At 38.4% G+C, this 19,278-nt stretch overlaps 2 protein-coding genes across 2 annotated transcripts; one reads left to right on the plus strand and one right to left on the minus strand.

Moving 5' to 3' along the window:
* Positions 1-706: 706 nt before the first annotated feature.
* Positions 707-8,087, minus strand: LOC105198999. The gene is made up of 13 exons (XM_011165882.3): positions 6,671-8,087; positions 6,107-6,295; positions 5,628-5,863; positions 5,125-5,336; positions 4,976-5,052; positions 4,663-4,859; positions 4,422-4,582; positions 4,155-4,323; positions 3,898-4,091; positions 3,696-3,825; positions 3,449-3,638; positions 3,222-3,364; positions 707-2,935 (listed from the first exon to the last, which is right to left on the minus strand). Exons 1-13 carry the CDS (start codon positions 8,085-8,087, stop codon positions 935-937), a joined length of 5,316 nt encoding a protein of 1,771 aa, XP_011164184.2. The 3' UTR covers positions 707-934.
* A 4,935-nt stretch (positions 8,088-13,022) lies between these two features.
* Positions 13,023-18,335, plus strand: LOC105199000 (probable cytochrome P450 6a13). The gene is made up of 6 exons (XM_011165883.3): positions 13,023-13,433; positions 15,067-15,470; positions 15,588-16,164; positions 16,245-16,460; positions 16,605-16,856; positions 18,050-18,335. The coding sequence occupies exons 1-6, from the start codon at positions 13,412-13,414 to the stop codon at positions 18,211-18,213; spliced, it is 1,635 nt and encodes a 544-aa protein (XP_011164185.1). The 5' UTR covers positions 13,023-13,411; the 3' UTR covers positions 18,214-18,335.
* The last annotated feature ends 943 nt before the right edge of the window (positions 18,336-19,278 follow it).

Below are 19,278 nucleotides of genomic sequence, written 5' to 3' on the forward strand. Positions count from 1 at the left end.
GGATATAATTGTATAATGTATATAGAATTTGACACACTTTTCTCCTTTTTTTTTAATATAATATTTTTAAAGTAAAATTATGTGAAAAGATTATATCAGAATCTGAATTTTTGACTTAATTTAATATGTATAATTATTGTTAATATTCATAATTAATATGAAAAATAAAACTATATAAAGAAGATATGTTTTTCACTAAAATTGTGTCTTTAATTAATTCATAAAGTGCTCAAATTTTCTATTGACTTGAGAAAGATTAAATATTAGAAAATTATAGATTTGATTAAAGATTAAAATTAAACGAATAACTTTTTATAGATTTTTCTCAACAAAATTTTATAATTAGCTTAATGAAAACATTTAACCATAAAATTGAGAATTTTATAAAAAAGCACAATGTTACCGACTACATTTTAATAATGTACTCTAGATTCTGTTTGTATGCCATTCTGTTAATCTTTTGAATGAACTTTTCGCGGACAAAGTAATAAATTGTTTTCGCTCTTTTAATGTTATTAAGGATAAAGATTTTGTATAATTTAATAATAATTATAATTAATTCTAAGGAATTTACATTCTTAGAATGAAAAATTAAAAGAGAAGATTTATTCAAAATAATCCAAAAATCAGTATCGCTAACACAACGCAAACTTATCAAAATGACACAGGAAATACGATGAAAAAAATAGGCGATAGAAAAACGGCGTACGTAGAATATTTTCTTCATAATTTATTAACTTATATAGTATAATCATTAAGTATGTAAATTTTGATCGTTTTTCCATGTATCATCGCCAACGTATCTTTCTTCTCGTAAATCGCACAACCCCGTTTGAGCTATGCGATCCAGTCATCGTTTCTCCTCGTCTTTGCCTTCAACCAAATTTGAAGGTAAGATGTAGTCACTCTGTACAATCGTCTAAAGTCATTTTCGTCAAGTTTCCTCGCGCTCCCAGTCCCAGTCCGCTTCCTCCGACTCTCCCCTCCGGCCAGCCCCGTAGATCTCATCTTCCGTCGCCTCCTCCTCCTCTTCCTCCTCCTCCTCCTCCTCACCGGGCCAATTAAATTTCGCGGAATCTTCGTCGGTCTCAGATTTCGAGCTCCGCCTGTGGTCTCCCTCGCGCGTAGCTCTACTGTATTCCGTCGAGACCGAATCTGTTTCGTCCGTGCCAGATCTCGTTGAACTCGTTCTTGTATCCTCTGTATCTGTGCTCGTACCTCGTAGCACCACAGTAGCTTCGACCGATTCGTTTTCGAATGACTCTATATCATCGGACTGCTCGCCGCTGCGCTCGCGTTTGATCGGCGATTCCTTCGTCTTAGTCTCGGTTTGCTGCTCCTTGGAATCCTTTATGATGTACGCCGCGGAGCCCTCCTCCTCCGATCTAGATTTCTGCATCTGCCAGGCTTTCTTGAAGGGATGTTCTCGCTCCTGTTGCACGAGCTTGGGCCTTTCCGGCAGGAGGTACTCGGGATCCTCCTCGCTCGCCTGACTCTTCACTATAGACTCCCGTTTGAATAATCCGGTCGACGTCGGTCTGACCGAAAGATCACCTTCTTTCTTCACAACGTTCCATCCGGCACTCACCAATTCTTCCTGCGATAATTGCGATAAATCTTGTAAAGATTCTCTTTTGCTTTCCTTGGTCAGGATGAAGTAATTGTTAGCTTCGTCTTCCTCCTCTAGGGACGTTTTCTGACTACCGCTAGTGTAGGATTGTCTCCTCGAGGTGTCTTGACTGCTCTCTTCCTCGCTTAGACTCTCATCTCTCGATGGTGGACCCTGTTCGCGGTATTCCCTACGTCGCATGTAAGTACTGTCTTCTTCGGGCTCGCTTCGTTCTTGGGAAGATCCGAGGAGCGTGATTCGCGGACCAACGCTAACGGTCCACGAGTCCATGTTATCCTCACCCGAGATATCGTCCTTTAGCAAGGCTATCCTGCCCTCCGCCGAGGATCTACGTTTCGAAGATTCCGCACCAGCCTCGCTGTCTTTCTCAATTAATGACTCGCGCTGCTGAGCAATCAACTTCTCCATAAACTGTTTCCTCCGTATCCTCAATTCGCGCTCCCATTCCTCCTCGTCGCTCGTTCTTGTTTCGGAACTCGGAACGCGCACCGGTTTCGCTCTTCCTTGAGCCGACGGTTCCTCCTCGCTCTCGGAAGAGAACGTTCTTCTTGCGAGATCCGCCGACCTCACGACGAACGGTTTCAACTCGTGTTGTTCTCTGGCGGACGAATCTTCCTTTCCGACGAATTCCCAAGAACGATAATCGTCCATTTCCTTGGCCGACGTTCTTCCTCTGGACTCGGATCTCTTGAACTGCCTCAAATCATCCTCAATCTTCTTTCTGCGTTGCCATTCTTCTTCACTTTCGTTATCTTTTGACAGTCTCTTGTTATCTTTGGTTCTGGATGACGAACGTCTGTTACGCTGAGCTACAGCCTCGTCATGCTCTCGCTGACTTCTCAGAAATTCAATAGCTTCTTCTTCAGAGTCATCCGTTACGTATCTCTGGCTGTTCATGCCTATCTTACGGTCCGTGTCTCTGGGTGATCTTCTAATCGTTAACTTGGTTCGGTCTTTGTTCGATATCTCTTCGAAATCATGATCGCTGTATGACATTCGTTTTCCATTTACCTTCTTCAAGGTTGGTACGTTTACTGTTTCCTCTTCCGCTTCATGCCGATCCCATTCGGTGGACGCGATTACATCCTCAAAAACATTCGCTTGCTCGACTGCTACTTTTGTAGTTTCGATGGACTCGGCGTTTTTACCTTCCCTCGCGGGTGTCTTTTTTTCCTTGGAAGCTTCGAGCGCCGAAGCGTCCGTGCTTTCCATTATGACGTTCTTTACCTCCTGCATCGGAAGATCAAAAAGTAACGTCAAACCGACTGACGCGGCTATCACTATTGCTACTTCCAGAGGATCAATCTGCAAACGTAAGAATAATGTACTCATGTTTGTATTTCTTATTGCACATCAAGTATCCCTAAATGCAGCTATCTGATTCTGAGATTCGCGTTTCTAGTTTTTTGTAAAAGAGAGATTCTTCTTTCGAAAAATATTTCATACAAAAATTAATAGCGTACTATATCATGAAAGACGACGATCAAATAGATACATTGAGCATTGAATGTGCGATGAGAATATAAATTTAATAAATTTGCGATTTCAAGACGCTGCGTGGCTTAAACCTCGGCTCGTCCGCACGACTTACTGCTCTATGAGGCTGAAATTCCCTAGAGAATCTCGTGGTCCCAACGTTGTGGAAAAATACTGCGAATTGCGTTAGATACATGGCGTACGATATCTTGCTGAAGATCACCAGCCAGTAACTGGAGAGGAATCTGTTAATACCGCCTACGGAGCGAGTGATTATTGCGTCAGTGTTCCTGTCTATTTACATGCCTAACCGGTTGTTGTTACCGTAGCGTTACAACGGACCTCCGTGCCCCGTGAAGCAGGCAAATATTGACCAGCATAGAGCCGTGGCCCACAGCACCGGTCCGATTACTGCATAGTGAGTAGCCTCTTCAACATCGTACACGTAGTCTCGCCTGGCCTGACGCCAGGGTGAAAATAACGACCATGAGCCCAATGCCGCCGCGATCAACCATCCCAAGATCACTAACACCTGAAATTAGAATGCTGCCACGATCACGCACAATTATGATTACGCTGGGGAAAATACCTTATGAATCCTGACGTTCTTCCCGGTATAATGTAACAGCACACCGAGGCCGACGCCGAAGACGTACGGCGTCGCTCTGTGCAGCGGCAACCCGTAAGTTAAATTGGCAGTCTTGTAAAGGCGCTTTAATCTACAATCAAGAATATACCGTCAAAATCTGTGACTCGGTGCACACGTAAGATATCTGAGATATTGCACTTACGATATCCCATGATAAATGACGAGAGACAGATAATTGTTCATCGTCGCTATGTAACGAACAGTGGCGGATAACAAAAGAAGGAAGGCCATCAGAAGAATACCGATGAGGAGTTTGTATTGCAAGAAGAAGACCAAGATAGGCGTCAAGAGCGACAGTTGCATGTCCAAGGCCAACTGATATGTGTGCGTGGCGCACTGTAAAAAAATCCATGCAAATCATAAATCAATTCTTCGATCGGTCACTCGCCGTCTACTCACCATCTCTTCGAACGGGATAAAGTTCTGCACGTACAACAGATTCGTCCACGCGTTGTACTTACAGAGCTCCGCGTTCGCTGTGACGACGCTGTTCCATTGCGGACCCGAGCCGATATGCTCCATCACGAACGCGTACCAGAAGACCACCGCGAGTAACGCCGGTGTGAGTCTAAGGAGTATAGAGCGATCATGGAACAATCAGTGAAACTCTTTTTTTTTTTAACTGAACGATTACAAGAACTCTCTTTCCCACCGAATCCAAAGTACCTGATAAATCTGGCAATAAAACGGCAAAACCAGCGAATTTCACCGCGAGTCTTCAGTTCTCTCGCCATATTGTAAGCAGTGAGAACGCCACTTAGCAGTAGAAACGCGTCCGTGTAAACTAACGACACTCGCAGAATAGAGCTGACCGGGCTGTTGGCGATCTGTTTGAGCAACGTTTGATCAACGGAACGATATATCGAGGCGTTCCAACACAAAGGCGGACTCTGTTCAGCGATCTTACCTCGGTAAGAGAAGTGCGGTTGCTAAACGGTATTCGGGAAATTGTTATAAGCTGGTGAGCAACGTAAAGAGCGATCGTAGCCAGCGCTCTTATTCCGTAAATACACGTAATATCCGCACCGTCCGTCGCTTCCTTTAATAAGGCTTTAATCGTCCTTCGTAAGGAAAATGACATGATTATCCTCTCAGAATAATTTCCTGCGAAGGAGACGCGTGCATTAAGCCATAATCGCCGTATTGAAATATTCCGGCAAACCTAATTTCAGTTCCGTGGGAGATTAATCTATCGAGCCTCTCCCCCCCCCCCCACGTACCTTTTCCTCGTGGCTCCACAAAGTAATCCCTCACAGTCGCTACAATAACGAGACAAACAATCATAGCGTAAAAATACCTACAAAATAAATTAGCAACATGGATTTATCAATTTTCGTTTTTTTTTGTGGTATAATAAAAAGATACGCACAAGACACCGATCGTCTCTTTCGAGTAGGTCTGAGACTTTTGCTTGACGTAACACATACTAGGATCGACGTCCACCGTAAATTTAATTCCGACAGTTTCATTGTAATCCTTTAAGGCACTTCCTAAAGCACGCTCAGCGTCCTGAGCGGAACATGCCGCGGGTAGACACAGCGCCCAGTTAAACGTAGTGAATTTTGGAATGAAATGACCTGGCTGAAACATTCAACGGATCGCTGGAAAGTTTCTAATTTAAAAGAACGAGTTATTTTTAAATTTAAAAAGTCAAAGATTATTTCAAGATTTCCTATTATAAAAAGAGCATGAAAAGAATTTTGAAATGGACTTTTAATTTTTTTTTTTTTTAAGAGATATATGTGAGTTCGTTAAATAAACTTCTATTATCTATCTCCTTTAATTCTCTCCTCCATTTTGCGCGAGATACAAATGATATAAGTTTTTAATTTATTTTCGTTTAACACACAACTTTAGTAAAACTTCTCTTACGTCGTGCATATTTCCTCGTATAAAAGCGCGGGCTTGCATTAGATTGACCGGCAATCTCATATCTGAATGGGAAGCGTGCAGGTCCACAGTAGCCAGGCAATATTTCCCTTGAATTCTTATCGTTTTCTCGTCCACTTTAACATGCGCCAACACACCCAAACATTGATCGTAATCCCCGAGCTGATTCACGTTTCCTCGTAACAAGCCCGACGGAATTTTTGCGCTCGAATCTAACACTGAAAACAAGACCGACCTTTGATTCGATGAAACTGATGTAATTTTTCGAGATAAGAAATATTGCTCTTTGATTAAAGAACTTTGATTATTTAGTAATGCGTGCCTCCCCTCCCCCGTATTTTTTTCAGAAGCATAATTATTAGGTAAAACACTGAACACTTTCTAGTTGAAGCAATCACAATAACTTTGGCTTCTCTGAATGAAAATAGAAAATGAATAGTTATTTCGGTCAATCGACTCACTTTGCAGCGCCCACAACTTGTAACCTCTCAATTGTCGCAGAAATATCTTGCCATGTTGCTGACATTCCGGATTTTCAACGTTCGTAAAATTTGGCACGAAGGTCGGTATACGCAGAATTGCATCATTCACTTCGGACAATGTAACAGACGCATCTGTATGTTTCTTCGTTTTCGGTTTCGTTTCTTGTTCTAAAAAAAAAATTGCCTGATTAATTACATATAATAAATTGACATTTTTTCTATTTTAATTTTAAATCTTTGCTCGCGTTTTCATCAAACGAGATGAAAATAAAGAATATACAATACATTTTCCAAAAAAGGTTATTTAAAAAGAAAAATTTTGTTTAATTTTTCCTTAAAATTATAAAAAAAGAATAATATAAAATTTCTGCGCACGAAAAGAGATTATAACGAATAAAAGATTACGAGGCCATTGAATATTACTTGAGATTATTACTTAAGATACTACCACCAGCGCAATATTTATTTATTAATGCGGACTAACACTAAACATCTTCGGATAAACTCGCTTTTCAGATTGGTCCGTTTTCATGTAATACTCACTCTCCGCTTGCGAAACTTCCTTCGACGGTTTCGAAGTTGGTTTCGTTGTTACTTTTTTGACATCCGCCTTCTCCGGTTGTTTCGCTTGTTCCTTAATCTTTGGTGCAGGTGTTGAAGTTTCCGATTTCACTCGCGTCTTCGATTTTTCGTCTACCTTCGTTGAAGTTTGAGGCACCTCAGCCTTAGGCTTAGGAGTAGTCTTAACCGATTCAACTTTTTTCGTGCCTTCAGTTAATTTCTTGGGACTTTCGACTGATTTCTTCGTGCTTTCGATCGATTCGATTTTCTTTGTACTTTCGATCGTCTTTTTCACGCTCTCAACCGTCGGCTTCGCGACATCAGCTGTTCTTTTATCTTCTTGCTTTGGTTTTTCCACCTCGCTTTTGCTAGGTAAAATTTTAGCTGTCCTCGGTTTATCTTTATCGGCGAACCTCACTTTCTCTAATTTTTTGGGTGCTGAAGCGGTTTTTTCATCAGACTCCTTAACTTTATCGTCATTTTCTTCATCTTTATCTTTTTCTGGTTTTTCACGTGGTACATCAAGTTGTTTTTTAAATGATTCGATTGCTTTTCGTTCTTCTATTCTAGCTTTCTCTTCTTCTTTTTTCTTATTATCTTTCTTTTCTTTCTTGCCGTCATCACTATCAGCTTTACTTTTACCGTATTTCACTGATTTGATAATTTTTACGGTCTTAATTTCTTGTTTCTTTGAATCTCTTTTAACAGCTTTTCTATCATCTTCATCTTCGTCCTCATCTTCATCAACTTCATCTTCATCATCTTCGTCTTCGTCTTCATCTTTATCATCTTCATCATCTTCATCTTTATCATTATTTTCATCATCATCAAGAGAAAACTTTTTTTTCACTTTCTTTTCCTTATCCTCAGTATCTTCAGCCGATAGCTCAGCGTCGGACACTGTTCTTTCTTCTTCAATTATCTTTCCATCTGCCTGATCTCTCTCGGAATCCTCCACCGATTCTTCATCCTCCTCCTCCTCGCCTTCCACTTCCACAGTTATCTCTTCCTCCTCTTCATCATCATCTACCCCGTCACTATCTATCCTGGAGCTTCTCGGCGTAGATCCAGTTGTACCTCTGTTTCTCGAATGCTCGGTAATCTTCTCGATTCGAATTCTCTCTGTTCCGACGTCTGATGTCGACTCGGCAGGTGGTTTCCGGGCACCAGCGATGGTCCGCGGCACTGTGCCTTCGTGCCATTTCCTGGCCGAGTACATCGGTCCCTCGGTTGTCACCGTTCTTTCCGCTGGGCATGCTCTGCCATGCGCCGGGACGCAAACGGTCGGATGGTGCGTCTGCGGCACGATGTCGCGTATCCGGAAGCCATAGCAGGTGGCGTAGAGCAGCACGACAAGACCCAGCAGCGCGATGCACTTGCCCAAAAGGGCGACAGCCATGACAGGGCAACCTTCACATGGAAGAGGCGAGGCCCGGACGTTTTATTCGTGAGGCTCGACCCACCGTCTGCCGATGATGCCTACCGCTTGACGCGTGAGAGCGATTTCCCGTTCAAGAGACCGTCCAAGACGAACGGCTCCGCGTCTTTTTGCCCGCGGCTTCTCCGATTCCTCCGGAATCCTTCACTTCCCGTTTTGCGATCGCGAAGAATTTCTAAGATCTATCGATGATATGTCGCACCGATCGGCCTCCGACGTGGCAGACCCCGGGCCACCACATCCACAGCCGGCCGTGCCTTCGCGGAAATTAGAGCGCATGGCATCGGCCCAAACAGCTAGGAGTTTTATTTAGCATCAACATTTCGAGGCGGTCGACCGCCAGCAGCGGCAGCGGCCTCTTCTAACCGCGGCTACGACTGCAACGCTGTCGGATCCTCTGCGGTCTGGTCGACGCGGATTTATTACGCAAGATACCGGAGGATCATGGGCACTGGTCCGCGCAATTTCAGTGATGCTCGCAGCTCAATTTTCCGTATTGTATCCACGCGAGAGCAAGCTTCGCTGCTTTATTACCACCGCAAAATAATTTGGATTCAGGAAGCGGTGCACAGTTGTAAAAATTCAATTTGTTGCAATGTAATAATAAATACTACTGCGAGAAACGTTTTTAATTAACAATTTTATATTTGATGTGTTTTCAGAAGTATAGATTTATTATTATTATTTTTATATAAATTAAATTCTTCTAATTAAAAATATTTAAAAAATATAAGGTATCTAATATTTTAGGCCAAGGTTATATTATATTAGAAATTGAATATATATATAAGTAAATGTTTCGACTTTAATCTGATCGACTTCAGTGCGCTAATAAAAACATTGGTATACGATGTAAACGAAATAAATGGTCAATCATAGTCAAGTAAATAAAATCAATTTGTAATTTATTGTACAAATTAAAACAGTTAAAAATAATTTTGTCATATTTTGTCAAATGCAAAACTGCAAATACGTTGGAATTATTTGTCAAACCTGATAATGATAATAATGATAATAAGTCAATCTACTTTCTGGAAATTCATCAAAATGCATAGCAGGATTTATCCGGAAATGCATAGAACAATTTTAATAACATATAAAAGAGAATTTCCTTTTAATCAAAATATTACATTTAGTTTTGATTTAAATAAAGTAAAAATTTACATTCTATACAGTCACAATTTTTTATGAAAAAAAAAAAATTTTTTTTTTCAAACTTGCAGGATAATAATTAAGACTCTTTGTAGTACGTTATGGCAAACTATTTTCAGAATGCGGATCTGGATCTCTTTAGCTTCGCGCAACCTATAAATGTTCGTAAGCTAAATCATGCACTCTACGGTCGCGAAGAACCCGTAAAACTATTTATGTATCAGTCATAAAAAAGATTAGGTATACACTGGAAACTTGACATGTTAAATCTGCAGAAAATTATTTCTGAATATTTCAAGCTTTATAATCATTTGTATAACGTTTGCGAGAGATTGTGACAAAGACGCGTGGTCAAACTTATAATTGAGATGTCACTTTTAACAATGTGGATATAATTATGCTGCAGTTTAACTGCTTTACGTTTCTGCATTAATAGGACATGAATTTCTATGAAATAAACAGCTTAATTTGAGAGTTTATTAAATTTATTAAAATATCTTTTGTCACGTTGGCATTAAAAATCTCAAATGGATAAAATGTATTTAAGTACAATACGCGCGTCGAAATAATCAATATTAATTTTAACAAAAGTTAATTTACATTTGTTTTTATTCTTTTTTCTGGTTTTTTTTTAATTATAACTAAAATATGAATAATCTTAATTTTCCTCGGACAACAAATAATAAAATATTAATGTGACTTTCGTGGCAGTGATTGCATTCAAATGAATACGATTGCTGATTATTTATTCATAGTCCTATTTAGGTTGTGGGACAGCAGCGAACGAACACGATGATCCGCTTACTGCGAATTTAGTCAATCTCGGCGGACAACGGTGGCGAAATTTGCGCACAAAGCTCACACCGGCTTCCGTAACCAGTAAAATCCGACACGTATTCGGATTAATCGCAATTGTGTCTGAAAATTTCGAAACACTACATACTATGTTTTTTCAATATAATATATTACATTTATTATATTGAAATAAATACGAATTGTCGAATACGAATTGTCGACTACGAATAGTCTCGTAACGTTCGAAGTGTTCAGACATAAAAATATAATTTGTGAAGATAAAATTAAAATGATCTACATATATATAGAGATAATTTAACTAAATTTTTTCATACACCAATTTTCCAAAGCTCGTTTTTAGATCGTAAACTTGTGCTAAACTGATAGGAGCCTCTAGTTTAACAGTTTGCAGAACAATGCGCGGACACAATGAAGAGCCGTTCGAATTCTGAGATTTTGCTGCCAAGTTTAGCCAACGAAACTGTCTGCTTCTTCGGGCTCGAAACTAACACACCACAAAAAGATGATTCCAAATTTCGGAGAATGTGCAAACAAACCGACAGTAATTAAAAAGAAGAAGTGCAGTCTCTGATTGCACATACTCGAAATCTTCAAGCGAATTTTAATTTATATTATATAAGTACGAATTAATTTTTTTAAGTACGCGTAATAGTTTACATTATATTATTATATTTATATTTGTTTAATAATTTATTCAGAAATAGATATAAAGAAGAGTCTATTAATTTCAGTATACATATATGTTATTTAAAAAATTGTACGATGGAATATTCGTGTGAGTTGTCTACACGAGAAGCACGCTTACTTTTTTTACAGTTTCCAAATATGTCAATTGCTGGCTCATCATTTTAGAAACACGAATTTTTTGATTTAACAAAAATAAGAAAATTTTTGGAAAATCCGCACCGCGCATCGTACGATTCATGAAACATTTCTTGCAACGAAACCAGTCGCTTCTATAGCAAGCAGCAAGATCAATAGTCGGCCAATTATCAACAGATGGTCATTGATTTGATATCTTCTTCCTTTTATAGTTTATTATAATTTTATAATTCTATTTTTTTTATAAACATGTCAAAATCTACGTTTGTCAGTAATTTATTATTTATTCTTGTTACGTTTGGATAATTTTTTACTTTGAAGGATGTAGAAGATGTGAGTACAAAACCAAATAAATAAAACATGAACAAGATTTGTGGACCAATTATGAACCGAAGAGTTCTATTATAATAATTTTACGTTATCGAAAATTTCGACAACAGACCGCACAGATTAATTATTCGTCGAGAGCTTTGCGTTTTCAACATCGACTGAGACGTTCACTTCTAAGTAGATTGACTTATTATCATTGGATAATTACAGAAAAATTAGTATTACAGAAATATTGGTAGTAACACAAGTGTAGGCGACGGAAAAATTGAATCAATTGAGATTCAAACTCGGAATCTTTTGTTTTTATTTTTAGCACTTAGGCTGGTTATACCACGATTGCTTCACTGCTCTCATAATTATTCCAGTCATATATGAATACTTAACCATTTTTACGGCCCTACATACATATTTATATATACCTGCACAAAATAGTCTCAACGAAAAATATATTAATGCAAAAGTTTGTTGTAGTAAATGATTAATTAATTATTATTACAAATAATAAGCCTATGACGCAAATAATAATCAATGTTCTATTGTGAAAGAAGAAAATGTTTACACTTGTTTTTCTCAGCTGCGCACCATTTTCAACTTTGCATACTTGTTTGACTAAACAAATATCCGATCTTGCTCAAAAGCCGAAAAAGGAAGAAGAGTAAAACGTTATATTTTTTTTAGTGCAAAAATATGACTGGAAGTATCCTGCATTGTTTTATTTATACAGAAAGGAAAAATATATCAGAGTATCTCTACGTTTATCTAGGCGCGTGACATATTGATAGTATTTTAAAGATAGAGATCAATCACGTTCCGCAGAGCCTCAGAATCAAATAAATGGTTTCGTAAAGATTAGATTAACCAATTACCAATTAGACTGTTTAGCAGAATTTGTACCAAGTTTCGGAATAATTTTTAAATGTAGTAGGTTAAGGCTGTCCAAAGTACGCACTTCTTGTTTCATAACTTTTGTATGAATCTGAGCATAAAAATAGTTTTAAACGATCTCTTGTAGTGATAAAAATAAAAAAATAATAACTTTGAATGCAATGGTTTACAAAGTTATTATAGTGATACATATACATTTGTTCTTAAGAGTCTTTTGAACTAGACGTAATTATCGTTGATGCCTTCGATCGAGAAATTGCATCAATTACAAACTCTTAAAAGTATCCTAAGAATTGAAGTTTTCAAGTGCGTACTCAGGCCATCGCATCACTTTTCACTTTTAGCACAACCGTATAAAAACTATTATAAATATTCAGTAAATATGTTTCACTAAATACAAAGCAGAGACATGGATGTACAAAATGTGACGGATACAGTTTTATAAAGCAACAATTATATTTACAAATTAATCGAGTTATTCGTGAAAAATATAATTATCAAAATTATCAAAATCACAAAATTTGATGTACTTTCTCTGTAGCTGATGCAATCTTAATTGATTTTTGTGATTGAATTTGGCTAATCTAAAAGACGCATAATCTATCAGTGGCAGCTGCTACAATCCAATGATTGAAGCATAGAGCTCAATGAGTGATCAAATGATGCGTTTTAATTGGTTTATTATATTTAAATCCTTCTTTTTTTTGTTATCTTTCCTCATTCATTCGTGCGAGCAGCGAATGTTTATAACGAAGATAATCGGCCTCGCGGAAAAAAATACGCAGGTTTATTCTGCATCAGCCGCGACGGAGAGGGATGCAGAAACCTCTTGAAGATAACCCGAGGCGATCCGCGGAGGTATCAGATCGACCATACGGGCTCGGCCTGAAAGTTGGCTCGAGTGCGAGGTCTCTATAAATGCGTGACGTTCGTTCGTGCCTCCAGTCGGTGGGAGGTCAGCCTTTCCGCGGGAACGTACGGCACGATACAACGCCACACACTTGGAACACACGCATCGTTTTTCCCCTTTGTCGTTGCCCGGATCTTTTCCTCCCGCTGTCTCCTCACGAGTCGCCGCGGTCGGAAACGACCGCGGCTCGATCACCGATTTCGCCGCGTGACGAGAAACCGCGGCCGGCGAAATTAAGTATGCAGCGGAATGTCTTTTAGTGCAACCGATTTCTCTTCACGCTAAATCGGACGAACCGTGCGTATTTGTTATTCCTCGGAATGCCAGTGAGTGTGCGCGCATTCTCTCGGCGAAGAAACGGAGCACGCCGATGATCGACTGCATGACGCATCGTAAGCGCTTATACAAAAAAAAATTAAAAAATTGTCGCTTATCTAAACGTGCGAAACTTGAAATAATCGCGTTAGCATAAAAGGGAAAACTGGGACAAATCTAGCTCGTAGTGTTACCAGAATTTACACTCAGTCATGTATCGCTCAAAATTGGAGATACCAAACGTTTTGATTTCAATGTGCTTTATTTCAAACTTCTAATTTTGGCGATACGTGATTAAGAGTGTACGATGTCGAAAATTTTGATAGATTAATAAGAGATTTTTTTTCGTGCTTTTTTTCGTCTTCTGTCCTTCTTTGAAAAAATTCCAGGCACCTGAGTCAGACGCATTAAGCGAACACGATAAAAGCGAATACCGATGAAAAGATAAATTAAGAATGACTTGACTTATTACTTTATATTATCGTTATCACACAGAGAGTATAAAGCGCTTCGCGAAAAGAATATTCGAATCACAAATCGCGATGAAGTTCACACAAAAAATTCTTATAAAAGATAAGAATAATATCCAGAATATTTATCCTTTATATTGTTTGTTCTCAAGCTTTTAAAAGTATTTAAAGTATATGGCTGAGACGTTCGCGCGATATTTGCACGAGAGACATTGAACTGTGACTGACAAAAAGTGGCTTAATGCTCGACTGGTGTCTCGATGACGTTGAAAGCAGCAGGTGGTTAAGAAGTGAACTCGTATGGGACTCCGCTAAACATCTGCGCGCGCGTTTTGTATAGGTATGACCGGAGCTCGCTTGTAATCGGATCTGTCGCAAACAGCGCGAGTATAAGCATCGTAATCTCTCCTCGTGGTACTCCTTTGCGCGGTCGAGTGTTTACGTTCGTAAAACGACTTTAAAAATAGACTTTGATAGCCAAACAACCGGCTACGTTGCACGAAGGGGATTTAACAACGTGGTGAATCGATATACCGGACGCGAACGACGCTATCAAGTATCCACTCATCTCGGAGAATTATCGATGTGATATTAATTAAGGATTACAAGACACATTAAAGATGTATCGGATATTACAGTAAATATTTGAAAATGTGTTTAATGTTGACACTTCAAATAAACTATGTCCATATGAAAGTTGTATGAATAAGATTATATTTTTATTTAATAACATTTTTATAGTCTATTCACTTTATCTGTTATTCAAAATTAAATTATTTTTTACAATATTAAGAAAAATCTCAATTTTTTGTGTATTTACTTTAAATATTTCAGATGATTTAGACAAAGTTTTATTTTGATTGTCTGTTTGATTATTTTGTAAATAGATAAGTAAATTTTGTTTATTTTACAGAATTAATCTCTGCATCGCAATGAAACTTTACATAAATTATCTTGAATATTTAAAGCACTTAAATAAAAAAGTTTTTTCACTATTTCTTATTAATTATATTTTCATTAAAACACATTTCTACTCTTCATTGAAATAATTTTTTATTCAGATAGAAAAAATCATCACCAAATTTTTTTCTGTTTTTAAATACAAATATAAAACTATCTGTAATTTTTTCATAATATTCTTAATGCTGTGAGAAATGTCCTATACATCCTAATCATATGTATATATCAACGTTAAAATTCTGAAAAAAAAAAAAATTTTTTTTTCTATCTCAAATTAGAGATTACACTTTTGGAGGCTGCTCTTTGAACTTGGGCGTCGAGCAGAGATTGAAAATGCTTGGCATCGTAGCGATATTACTGGACCCTTTTGTGCTTATCGGATTCATCCTCGGTAGCCTATACTTCTATCTCACGGCCACCTTTGACTTTTGGAAATGCCGCGGCGTACCATTCAAAAAGCCGACCGTGCTGCTCGGGAATTTCGGTCCTCTGCTTCTATTCCGGAGGTCGCAGCCAGAAGGCGTGAAAGAGATGTATCAGTGGTTCAAGGATGAAAGGTTCTTTGGCGCGTTCCGGGTAAGATCGCCCGTGCTGATCCTACGCGATCCCGATTTAGTGAGGAGCGTGTGCGTCAAGGATTTCGCTTGCTTCTCGAATCGGGGGATTCCGGTCAATAACGATCAGGTACACTTATCAATTAGTCTTCTTTTTCGTTTCGAGATTGCTAGATATTTGCCAAAACACACGAGAGTTCTAGCAACGAATTTTCAATCTTATTTTAATCGTGCATGTATTTATTAGGATCCGCTCTCTGGACACCTGTTCAATCTCGAAGGGCGCAAGTGGAAGGGCCTCAGATCGAAACTGACGCCCGCGTTCTCGTCGGGCAAGCTAAAGCGGATGTTCTACCTGCTAGTGGAATGTTGCGAGGAGTTGCAGAGGCTCATCGATGAGGCGAGCAGTAACGGTGACCAAACGGTCGAGGTACGGGAGCTGGCCGCGAAATTCATCATCGACGTCATCGGCAGCTGCGCCTTCGGCATACAGATAAACGCGCTCACCGACGAGGAGTCCGAATTTCACAGGGCGGTGAAGAGGCTCTCGAAGCCGAGTTACAAGGCCACTCTCTGGAGGATGTTACGAACGGCCATGCCGAGGCTGTACAGGCTGCTGGGCGTGCAGCTCGTCGATCCGAGCGTTACCAAATTTTTTATGCACGTCGTGTCGCAAATGATCAGCCAGAGGGAGAGCAACGGCACGACCAGACACGACTTCATGGACTTGCTGATTGAGTTGAGGAACAAGGGTACTCTAGAGAACGAAGCCGGCAGCCCGACCATCTGCAGCGACGAGGACGCCCAAGCGGCGAAGGAAATCGGTAAACCAAATTGCGATACACAGTGGAATACACAGCGTTGTTTTACTCGCGTAGACTAAAAGGAAATCAATTATTTGTAGAATTGGACGAGAACGCTATCGCGGCACAAGCGTTCGCTTTCTTCATTGCCGGCTACGAAACGTCTTCGAACACAATTGCTTTCTGTCTTTACGAGCTAGCCTTGAATCAGGAAGTCCAAGATAAAACCAGACGAGAAGTGCGAGACGCTATGCGAGGTGGAAAATTAACTTATGAAGCTGTGCAGGAAATGAAGTATCTCGACATGGTAATACTAGGTACGGCTGCACTTGATTGTATCATGAAAATTTCAAAGATAAAAAGAAATTCACGTTTATTTGAATCATCACGCGGCAGTAAAAATAAAATCGTTGGAGATAATCTGGGAATGCTTATATGATAGAAATACAAAATGTGTGTAGAGACTCTGAGGAAGTATCCGCCCGCCCCGCTATTCTCACGAAGATGCGAGTACAAGTACCAAATACCGAACACCAATGTGGAGCTGCCAGCGGGCATGCGGGTCATCATACCAATTTATGGCCTCCATCACGACCCGAATCACTATCCCGATCCGACAAGATTTAATCCTGAGAGATTCACGGATGAGAACAAACGCACCAGGCATCCCTACACGTATCTTCCATTCGGAGAAGGCCCACGAAATTGCATAGGTACTAACATTTTTACATTTTAGGGTAAGAAATATTGTGCTAGCAACTAGAAAATTCAAGGGATAACCCTCAAATGTCATAAAAAAAAAAATGAATAATTTATGCGAACTAAGGAAAAACGGAGTAATATTATCAATTTATAAATGGATAACTTTATTATAATAATTATCCCAGCAAACACCACGTTACATGTAACGTAAATGTTAGTTGTAATTTCCCACTCAACAATGTAACTGTTATATAACACACTCGTTATATAACAGTTACATTGTTGAGTGGGAAATTACAACTAACATTTACGTTACATGTAACGTTGTGTTTGGTGGGATTAATTATATATTATAGTAGTTATTATAGTAATTAATAATAGGTACTATAATTAATAGTAAATTTGACGAAGGTCAGATCTGAGGAAAATTGCTGATCACCGTTTACCTTTCAAATACATTTTAGACAATTAATTCTCAGACTTTCGTGCTGTTCTATTAACGTAGAATCCATTAACACAGTCTATTAAAGTTTAAATTTTTTAATTGCTTACTTCTTCCGATAGCTATAAATGATAGCGCAATATAATTGCGAATAGTAAAGTAAGCAAAGTCAATCCGGAATTCACTGACTTAACACGCAATATTACATCACGTGCTACGTCGCTCGTTTGAACCAAAACATGCTTACTGATTCCGGTTAGCACTTGAGAACCCTGACAGTATTATTCGTGCGCGATAAGAAATAACATCTATAGAATTCGCAAACACGCCGTGTAGACCCGCGGCTTGATTGTCTTATCGATTCATGCATTTTTCTCTTATCTCCTCGTACTTCATACAAAAGTATGCCAACGCAGTTGAATTACATTCCGCTAATATTCCACTCTCATCGTCGTTATCTGACAGATCGTTAATTCAACTAATAATCGACGGGCCAGAGATTGAATATTTGCGTCGCGAAATTCGTCGTTCAAATGACTCGTTTAGCAATTATTAGCTCAAGAGGCGAGACGCATCGTTCGCTTGAGTGCGCAAATTTATGCGGCTCGGAGGACGACGACCTTGGTATTGTATACCGTATGCGCGCATTTTAAGCAAAAGCCACGCCACCGTCCCGAATTGATAAGTTTGCATCCAACTCGTTAAGTCAGCAATTAAGTAACGTTGTTAGCAACGCATAATGACAATTTCGCAACTTTCCAGGCATGCGGTTCGCGTTGCTGCAAATCAAGATGGGGATAATAGCGTTTCTCAAGGATCATCGGGTCGAGATATGCGACAAATCGACGGTACCAATCAAGTTCAGCAGACGAAGTCTCGTAACAACAAGCGAGACGGGATTTTGGCTTACCATTACTCCTTCTTAGATAAGGATTGTATTTAAGAATATTTTATTTTCCTTCAGGAAACCAGTGATTATATACGCGAATATAAATTCGTTACGTTAATGTACTTAATCTGCTGTAAAAGAATAGAGTGCCAGCTGTTACTCGTTTGTTTCTTATAAGTTAATTGAAAAATGTTGGAGAAAGCTTTACTCGTAAAATGAATTAAGTTCATATATTATTACATTATTTTTTTATTTAAATTTCTAGAGATTGAAAGAAATAACTTCGCAATTTTTAAAAATTTTAATCTTAAAAGATTTTTTTTCTTGCTCTACCGAAAAATTGAAGTGTCTTAAAGTTTCTTCACTAAGAGAAAAAATTATTAAATTTTAATAAATATTTGTTTAAATCGTTGCAATAAAATATTTATTTACGGTACACAAATATTTACTCAATAAAAAAATAATAATTAAATTAAATAGTAGTTCTTGTACTAAATAAGTATTTATTTATATTTAATAAATATTTTATTGCAACTATTCAAAAAAATATTTATTAAAATTTAGTTAATTTTTTTCTCTCAGTTTTTTAGTTCAGAGATTTTTAATTGAAATACGATATCTAGAGTCGCCAAAAGCTAATTAATACTTGTTGATTAAAGAAAAGAGCAAAACAAAATCATCGAAATGTTATCGATGATTTATGTTACATCGAGCCATTGCGTAATTATTTTTGCAATTGCGTATTAAGGATTTATACCACGTGTATAAATAGCCACCCTTAATATAATATTTGTAAAAATTTATCCCGTTCAATCAAAAGAATAACGAGTGAGCTGGTATACTCCTGAATTTCTCAGAAGTCATCGGTTCCATTTTTTGTAAATTTTTTTCATTTTAATATCACAGTATACGGATTAGTTTATAACTTCATCAATTTTTTCTATTTTTTTTTTTTAATTTGGATTTTGAAAGAAGCTCGTGTATTGAATGATTCTAAGTAACGGTATTATTTTAGGCGCTTTAAGAAGAAAAGAATAAATTTGTCTGCTTATTGTATTATAGTGTAAACAAAGAATATAAAATTTAGCTGTAAGATGAAAGA

This window comes from Solenopsis invicta, chromosome 2, assembly GCF_016802725.1.
Source record: "Solenopsis invicta isolate M01_SB chromosome 2, UNIL_Sinv_3.0, whole genome shotgun sequence".
NCBI classification, from domain to species: domain Eukaryota; kingdom Metazoa; phylum Arthropoda; class Insecta; order Hymenoptera; family Formicidae; genus Solenopsis; species Solenopsis invicta.